The sequence below is a fragment of the Pygoscelis adeliae genome, unplaced genomic scaffold (genome assembly GCF_000699105.1).
Source record: "Pygoscelis adeliae isolate BGI_AS28 unplaced genomic scaffold, ASM69910v1 Scaffold155, whole genome shotgun sequence".
NCBI lineage: Eukaryota > Metazoa > Chordata > Aves > Sphenisciformes > Spheniscidae > Pygoscelis > Pygoscelis adeliae.
In genome coordinates this window covers 5,094,541-5,103,966 of record NW_008824932.1, presented here as the reverse complement: position 1 = coordinate 5,103,966, position 9,426 = coordinate 5,094,541, and the positions used below count along the sequence as shown (strand labels likewise).

Sequence of the window (9,426 nt, the reverse complement as noted above, 5' to 3'; positions counted from 1 at the left end):
GGAAATAAGCAACATCAGGATTGCATAATGATGGCAACTGTCCACTATGGATAGTTCTACCTTTAAAAAGATTTTATCAAACAGAATATACCTTTTTCAGGCATTCCAGTTCTCTGTTAGGAGCAATCTTCATTTCAGACATACCTACATTACTCACCCACAGTCCTGACCCTCAATTTTTCTTCGGTACTTTTTATCACTTTAAAATACTCTCTAGTGCATCTGCAGATTTCCATTCGAATTCATAAGCTGTTTGGGGGAGGGGCTTAGTTCTTCATGTGCTTGAAAGTGTCAAATTCATTACATGCAATAACAGTAGTTCAAGGGAAAAAAAAAACGTATACACTGTTTTGTAACCCAGGGTGAATGCAACTAGTACAGACAAAGCACCAAAGAGTTTGTGGTTGCTGCTTCTGGAAAGTAGACCTTCTGTTTCCCATGAATGGAGATGTTAGGAACTCTTTTCCAGCAGTGAACATACACGCAAACTGTTGATCACCAATAAATATTTCACGTAATATGGTGTAAATAACTGACCTTCTCTCCTTTGATGCCAGCAATACCCTAGGGAGAAGAACAATCATATTATTAAAACAGAAAAGCAAAAGAAACAATGGTGAAAGGACAGATTCTAAATATTCTCTAAGCTCAGTGCTCTTGAAATGATTTATTTTCATGGACACGTTGTATAGCCAGGTACATGTTTACTATGTTAAACCATGACACTGTGCCAGACTTGAATTTAAGAAGAAAGGGCATATTGTTAAAAAATAGTCCAGTCTCACGTTTCCAATTCTACAAGTGACGGGAAGAGTTTTGAAGCCTGACCTTAATAAATAAATAAATAAAATCAGGAGGGCTGGGGAAGTAAAATAATGTTTAGAAGTTATTAGATTTGAAGCCACTGGAACTTGACAGACAGCATTCCTTTTCCATTTGTTGTTTAGACGTTTCTTTTAAAAACACATTTCTAAAGAGAAAAAACAAACCCCAGGGTTAAAGCAATACAGCCATAACAAGAAGTTTTGAGTTTAATTCCTGGTTCTTATTGACTTAATTAGGCCATACCCTCAAAGGTATTTAGCCATGAACTGAAACTGCAATCTATTAAATATATATTAGAGATGCGTGTGGTAAATTTTCATGAGTATCCCTTGAGACACTGAAGAGCTAACACCAGTCAATGAATTCGCATGCACTCATTAACTAAGAAGTTGAGGCCCAACATGCAGCAGATAAAGCATTACTTTTAACTTTGGTTTCTTCACCACACAGTTTTCGTATTAATAAAATGGGGATACCTATATATTTCAACTGTTGTCAATACCAGCTAATGTGAGGCTTCACACTCCTTCAGTGAATGGCTTTATGTGGTAGAAATGCACACAATCATGAATTTCACAAACACCTACTGGAACGCCTGGAGCACCTCTTCTACCTGGAGGACCTGGAAAACCTCGATCGCCCTGAAAGTAGTAAGAGTGACTGTTAATGCATTTTATTGTTTATTATTTGGCCTGATTTTAGCAAATGTGATTACAAAAGAAGTGTTTTATGTTATCATACCAAAATTGTGAGTTGCATTATCACCATATTTGCTAGAAGGGGCACAGCCTGACTGTATGGGTCTTGACTTCTAGCCCAGACACCAGACTTTATTAGCTGTGTCAGATCAGTTCACTGTTTCACTAGAAATGTATGATTTTTTGTAGTAGGCATTCTTCTGACTCCCTCTCTCAGAATGCTGGAAGCATTTGCTCATAGAGCAAAGAAAAACTAGTAAACCTGTAACTTAACATTAAGCCTTTTCTTTTAATTGCTTTCAGGACTTATGAATTGTCAACTGCAAGCTAGATACTGGTGAAATAAAATTAATTATCTATCTCTTCTATAACCCATTTCAACAGAAGGACAGGATGGACAAAACTGATTAGTTCTTCTGGATTTAATGCAAAAAGTTTCATCTGTCAAAATCAAATATTATTCTCAACTTTTTAGCAAAGGCCATTAACATGTATTATTTAATTATCTATCCTACACAAAAAGGCAGCACTTATCCTTCCTCTGGCCTCATGATTCAAATTTTTCCTAGTTGATAAAGTCACAAACCAAAACAAATCAAAGTTGTTGTATATCGGGGGAAAAATTCAGAATGCTTTTTGGCCATTCCTAAGCGTAGCCAAACACAGTCTCCATAACATTCAGCTTGGTTTGTACCTTTGTGCCGTTGCATCCTGGAACACCCGAGCGCCCAGGAGGACCAACAGTTCCCGGTTCACCCTAAAAAGAAGTGCAAAATCGACAAAAGCTTTGTTTTCACACATTCATATTCCCCTACAGCAACACTGAAAGAGTTTATCTTGGAGTAGTGTTTCACAAGACTTGACAGACTACAATGTGTTCTTAAATCATTACAATGAGTAAGAACTGCTGATGCCAAGATTGCTACCTCTAGGCTAATTGGCAGAGACAATGCTGATGTTGAGACTAGAGCGAGCACATTGGGCTGCGGATAACTGTGTACTGAAGACTGTAGTAAGAGAAAAATGGTTAAATCAGTTTTGGTTTTACTTACTGGAAGGCCTGGGGGACCTGAAAATCCAGGTATTCCTGCGACTCCCTAATGATATAAAAACAGGAATAAAATTACTAATATTAAGCAAAAGCTCATGATGCAGGTTTCCTTTTGATCGCATTCATAAGAAGAATGAATGCAAGTATGAGTCTATCAAAAGATCGTTATTTCCTTAACCCTTCTGACTGTGAACCAAGTATAATGGTAGTTTATGCACTGTTAACAAAGACTGGTTTCGCCCACAGAAAAAAACCCAAAACAACTCTTCATGGAATTCTAGTCTGACTTTTTCACAGCACACCCCAATACTAAATACATACAGCATGAACCTTGTACATAAGGTGTAGCAAAAAAGGCGGAAGTTCTAAAAAACAGATAATGCATGTGCATGCTCCGTGTCATAAATTTTAAAAGTACTTTAAAATCATACATAATGTTTTCTTTTTATTTTTCACAAATTATTGAACCAATTTGGCACTTAACGTGACATTTAATACATACAAGTTTGTTTAAAATATAAATACTTACTCGTATACCTTTGGGTCCAACTAAGCCCGTACGCCCTGGAGAACCCTAGATCACAAGTGGAAAACAACGTATTTCAATATAATTGAGAAAAAGCACATGTATGTCAACAGGACATGCAATATTTTTAATACCAACACATGCACACAAAACTATACAAATAAATGATTTGTCTATTACAGACACTAAAGCAAACAAGCATTTAATACAACTTGCATAAATCTTGGCATCTTACCCTCCTTTTCAGTGTTTACAGGGGATATATCTCATCATCGGTCAAAAAAATAACAGTCAGGGTATGTTAAGAAAGCAGTTGCTATGGATCTGTTCAAACTGTGAGAGCTGGAAGTGCTTCCCTATGAGGAAATAGCTGGAAGCCTCACCAGGACTCAGGAGAGCTTTTCAGCTCCCAGATATGGGTGATGGTCAGCTAATCCTCAGGTAGACGCATGTACCAACAACTCTCACCTGCACTGTTGTGCATGGAAAGGAAAGCCAGGAGCAGGCTGAAAGGGGGCTAGGCAGGGTGGGAGAGCAAGGCTGAAAGAAGACAGCAAAGCATGCCACAGCACAGTCTAGACAGAACCTGCTAGAATTGTTTCAAGACACTTAGAGCTTTACTGATAATAAGAAACTTTTATCATTCCCTGAAAGGAAATGGAGAATGTACAGAACTGCATAGCTCCTAAAATCCTGGGTGACATTTCGTTTAAGATAATGTACAGGTGGTGAATAGGAAAAGCTAACTGGAATACACTACAGTAGATAGCATTCAGGCTAACAGAGATGTTCTTGCAGACAAATTATCCTTACTTTTTGCCATTCTTGCAGAAGTTATTATCACTTATTAAAAGGGAAATGCTCTACTAAACACTTTCGATGAGTTCAAGTAAATGGCTCATCAACATGTATGAGATCCACCATGAGTATCAGTTCCACAAAGTATTGTAAAAACGAGACAGGATAGAATAATGCAACAATACCCAAGCAAATTAAAACTATAAAAACCATTTGTTTAAAGGTATGGATAAGTGCTGGAGCCACATTAGTGCAGGTCCTAGATATAACGTGATTGTGGCAATACCCTCCTGATTTATACTGTGACTGAGTTCACGCCATATTTAGACACAAATAATTTATTCACCAGAGTCAATTTATCGATGACAGCAGGAGTGCTGTTCCTCAAGACAAATAGAAATAAAATGTTTTTTAATGAGCAATTTATTTGTTTTTTCTGCTCATGCAGGAGTCATTGAAAATTCATATTCAGCCTCAGTTTAGGCACACAGGAAAGAAAGAAATCCCAAGTCACCGAAGTCACTCTCTCCATACTGCAGGCAACCAGGTATTTCCTAAACAGACCAAGATTTATCTTAAAAACCATCTTTCCCTTCAAATTTTCTTAAATCTGTTTTTCATATTTGTCTCAGTAGCAGCTTGTTTACTCTCTTTCCAGCAATAGATGTCAGAGTATACTGTTAGGACAAAATTGAGGTTACGCTGCTAAAATCTATTTAGACCCATGTTCATTGCCTCTGGCAGTTCAGTCCAGGTGCTTTAGCACTGGCCAATGGACAGCTGACCACAAAAGCCCATGTTCATATCAGCTACTTCGACTCCATCAAAAATGACCACTGCAGCTGGTGACCACACAACATCCCTCACCAAACAGGAGGCTCTGAAACAGGCTTTGTTTTGATTTGGTTTTGTTTTTTAAAACAGAATTCTGTACCCAGTCATAGCTGACTTTCACAGTCAAGCACAGTAGTTTCTCTGTGTCTCTCTCTCTCTGTGTCTCACGTACACACCTACCTTTGGTCCCTGGGGCCCTGGAGGCCCTTCTGGACCAGGAAAGCCTCTGTGACCAGGTGGACCTGGAACACCAGGAAAGCCTTTTTCACCCTGTAAACATTAAGAGAATGAAGTTCTTAAAATATCCATGAATTCTCCTTTTGATAACTTATTTCTAAGGTATTTATTACTTTCAGTACCTTTTAACTTCTACATACCTGTCTGCTACTGTGGCAGATATATTACCCTTGCCCACACTGACCTGTTTTTGTGGTCCCGCCTACGTGCTGCCTAGGCCACATGGTACCACTGAAGTAACATGCTCGTAAGTATGGTTGAAGAGATCAGAAGACAACAGTACTCAAGATTTTGCAGAGTACAGAACTTAATTGGCAGCAGGAAAAGTTTAAGAAAGCAGCTGATACATACTCCTTGTTAATATTCTGTATCGTGTTTAGTCCCTACAAGCAACACAAATCCAAATCCATCATAGCCCTAATTTCTAGTTGGCAAACTTAATGGCTGCTGCTGTACAGCAAGTTCCAAATCATCAATACCTCTCTTCATGCAAGCCATGGAAAGAAACAGTGGGAGTCAAATGCCATGAAACCATTCAGATAGAATAAAAGAAGTTTGCTTTAAGCAACAACTTTTAAAAATTGTTCTGAGTCTCAGAAATTAAGACACCCAATTACTTTTTCATGTGTCTTTTAAGGTCAAGTTCAAATAACCAAACCACGTAAAGGAAGCACAGAAGATTAAAGCTATGCAAAGAGAATACAGGAGGCTAAGTTACAGTGGAAGGAGCACTTTCAGTTTTTTATTTAAATATAATGAAGGTGCAAGTCTTATCTTGGTTAAAATAAAGTGCTTCAAGCCTAGAAACTCACAGAAAAGGTGTTTCAGCTCTTTAGATAGCAGCAATTTAGCATGCTCAATTCTACATCAGTGAAGAGCTGCCTATTCAAGACCTTATACATCACAGCATGACATGGGAGAGAGAGGATGGGGTTATTGATTCTCTCAGAGTCGATTTTCCTATTGCTTTATCAGAGGAGAGTTATACAAAAAAGCATTTGAAATTCTGCTGTGCAGAAGTTCTGGTATCTTACTATTTGGTGCACAAGATAGGATCCAAAAGAAGTCTCAGGGAAGCCAAAATACCTTGGCTTCTCCCTCCACCAATTCTCGCCCCTCAAAATCCCACAAGCTCACCAGATTTTAAATAGGTTCTGAATTAAAAAAAAAAAAAAAAGAAAGATAGAATATAATCCCAGAATATTTTAACACAAATCTAAATAAGAATTGCATTATGAAGTGTCTGTGAGATCTGTATCATAAACCGGCATAGTTTTTTATAACAAATCATTTATTTCATCCAGCAGCATCCCAAGGAAGGCAAAAAAGGATAATGCTGTACCAAGACGTGCCACTGGAGGGGGCGTGATACTAACTCACAGAAAAACGAAAGAAGCCCTTGATCTTCCTCCACTGAACTTGCTGCCCCCTCACTGCTCTCCAGCTACAGAGCAGCACTGCACTCTCCTGACAGCTTCACTCCTCTCCATACAGTACAGGCAATTTTATCCACACTTTCTTCTTGACAGATCAACAAGATCAGAGGATTCTTGGGTTCGAGAATTTCTTAATGTTGAACAGTTACCAAAACATATTGATTAATGTAGTTGTCCTGACTTTCCAAAGCTGCCTGAAAAAAATTCCATCAGTGTAAACAATGATTACTTCTTACCTACTCATTGCTCAGTTGCTTTAACGTGGAACCGATGAAGACAAGTTGCAGGTGTTTATTCTTATTAATGTTTCTCTTTTAGCGGGCAGCTTATTTTTTTTTCTAATTTTTCAATTGGTCTCAATTTTACTGGTTAGGACAAAGTCAGGTTAGACCAACTAAGAACATGAAAAATAAGCACTGAGATTTTACTAAAGACATGAGTATTCTCCTTTCCCACTTATGAAAATGTGTTTTAATAATGAGCATATTTACTTTGAGAGAACTTTTCTCCACCACTGAAATGAAGCTTCCTAAAGGCAAGACTAGTAGTGTTTACTGTGGTGCAACTTTACATTTTGTCTTGGCAATAAAAGTACAGGAGGAAAGTTGTGAATAATTCTTTACCAGCCAGATGTGTCAATCGGTGGGACTAATCACAACCCTAAGCCTATACAGCCATCTGGAATCTACTGATAAGGTTTAGTATGGCAATCACTGTGTCCACAGTTAGCCCGAATTACAGCCATGACTTCTTTAATAATGCCCCTTTCATTTGTGAATCAGTTGTTTTTCCAACTACAAGCAGGAGTTTGAAAGAATTTTTGGTATTTGTGTAATTCAGGTTTGTCTAAAAGCCACTCCGAGCCTCTGCCAAGCTACTATTGGCAACAGGCAGAGCTGCGGCTCTGTTACTTTTGACGGATTTGATGCTGTTCCCTCACTGCTGGCAAGGTGTTTGGGATTAGGACCCAGAGACTCATGCCCTGTGTTGGTCTGCAGGAGATTTATCTGCTTGATGCCAGTGCATGTAGCTTTCCTTCAGGAACCAGAAAAGGGGGGGAGATGGGCAAGGTCCCAAGATGCAAAGAGGGAAGCACTGAACATGACACTCCTGATGGCATTATGAAGTTTGTAACAGGAGAGCTGCTGCCAAGGTAATGGTATCTGTGGGCATTTGTTAGGAGTTTGTGAAAGGGACCTAGTGCTTTGGACAGTTGTTCTTCTGTTGGTGTTCAAACATCACGCAATGCTGTAAACAGATGAATGCATTTAAAAAAAATAAATTTAAAAGTCATCTTAGTTAAACAACGTCCCCAGAGTTATTTTAGCACATTTTTGTAAGGTAATGTATTCCTTTTACAATTCTCTGTAGACTCTGCTGACAGAATACCATCACACAATAAATTCACTCACTATATCAACTCAACTAATGGATTAACAATTTCCAGGTATAAGCTAATCTTAAAAAAGGAAAAATGTATTTGTTCTTACCTTATTACCTTTCATGCTATCACAAAAGCAGGGACTTTTACCTTTGCATACACAGCTCTGAAAAACAAAAAGACAAACTTTATAATAAAATTATTTTTCTCATTGTGTTGTTTGGTGAGGGGCAAATGAGATCTCAGTAAGGTAATTATTTCACAGATAATACAACTTTAAAAAAAAAGTTTGTGAATAGTGGCAATTCTCAACAGCAGAAAAGAGCTCATTGTTCCTCTGTATTGTCTTTTGAGACAGATAAGGGCACTAGTTTAATTTTATAGTTGGGGTAAAGGCCAAGAAGCCGTGCTTAACACCACCAGGGTTATAATACCAGTATGAAGTGTAAAATTCAAGAGTTTGGGCTCACAGCACTAAACATTGATGATCCTTTAAATAGCTTACTATAGAAACAAATACATATACTGATAATTCCTTTAGACTACAATGATATTCTTTCTATTTTAATCTGTTAACCAATACTTTTTCTGACATTTTGTAGCTGCATTCACCTCCTGACCCTGGCTGATGGTACCTAATACAATTACAAAGGACGCTCAACTTTGTTGTTTCTTAATTCTGGAGGTTTCCTGAGCCAAGCTGTGTGGCAGTGAGTGCCCTCACACAGGGATGTCCCCACTCCTGCAGCAAGTCCTGGGCTGTAGCTGCTACCATCATGTCTGTGTCTTCAGGTGAGCCTGGAATTCAAAGCCCTCCTTGGAGGGCTGAGTGTTGAGTGACCTCTACTGCCGGAGTATGGCATGGCTATCTGGGAGCAACTACAATCTGGGAAAATTCAATGATTAATCAAGTATGAAGAGATACTCAGTTTTTTTATTGTTCACACGTAAGTGAAACAAACAAAAAACCAAAACAAGGCTATTCAGTATGTAACTGGATAGACAGCATGACTAAATTGGCTAGCTCATGTACTAGGTAGTTGTGGTAGCAGGGAGCTCAGCAGAGCTGCAAAGCACATCTGAGATCCTGGGTGAATATGAGAATACTTAACCCTTTTCTACACTCATGTAGAGATATCCTATTTCAGTGGAGTGGAGGAGGAAAAAAAAATCCTTTGTTAACATAAATAATATACTAAAATATCACTGAGGTTATTGAAGCCATATATTTCGTACAGATGTGGAGTAAACTGCATTTATTGTGCTTCTTTGTACACTTAAATTCTTTCCTTCGCTTTTGCAGCTCTTGCTGAATGACTTTTCAACTGCACCGCTGTAGAAAGAGGGCTATTTTTCAGTTTACCCTCCCACTTTAGTATGTATGTTTATCACAATGACCATATACTATGGTATAGTTACAGACAATAAGAAAGGGACAAATATCACTTATTGGTTATGAAGATATTTTTCTAAGTTGCATAAAATTCAGAAAAGAAGGAAGAACTGTATTTTTTTCTTACAAGATTAAAGCCTTTAAGATGGTATGATATGAAATTTCTATTTAGATCTTGAAGACAGAATTAATTAACCCCTACAGCTGGTCATAATACAACAGCAGCACTGTTCCAAATTTGTAACTT

At 38.1% G+C, this 9,426-nt stretch overlaps 1 protein-coding gene across 1 annotated transcript in view; it reads right to left on the bottom strand.

Moving 5' to 3' along the window:
- COL4A3 (collagen, type IV, alpha 3 (Goodpasture antigen)) overlaps window positions 1-7,910 on the bottom strand; it is a 50,471-nt gene extending 42,561 nt beyond the window's left edge. Inside the window, exons 1-6 of the mRNA XM_009325116.1 lie at window positions 7,896-7,910; window positions 4,913-5,002; window positions 3,104-3,148; window positions 2,576-2,620; window positions 2,218-2,280; window positions 538-564 (exon numbers count right to left, since the gene is read on the bottom strand). Of these exons, the coding sequence (XP_009323391.1) occupies window positions 538-564; window positions 2,218-2,280; window positions 2,576-2,620; window positions 3,104-3,148; window positions 4,913-5,002; window positions 7,896-7,910 (285 nt within the window). The remainder of the gene's footprint in view (window positions 1-537; window positions 565-2,217; window positions 2,281-2,575; window positions 2,621-3,103; window positions 3,149-4,912; window positions 5,003-7,895) is intronic.
- Between the last annotated feature and the right edge of the window lie 1,516 nt (window positions 7,911-9,426).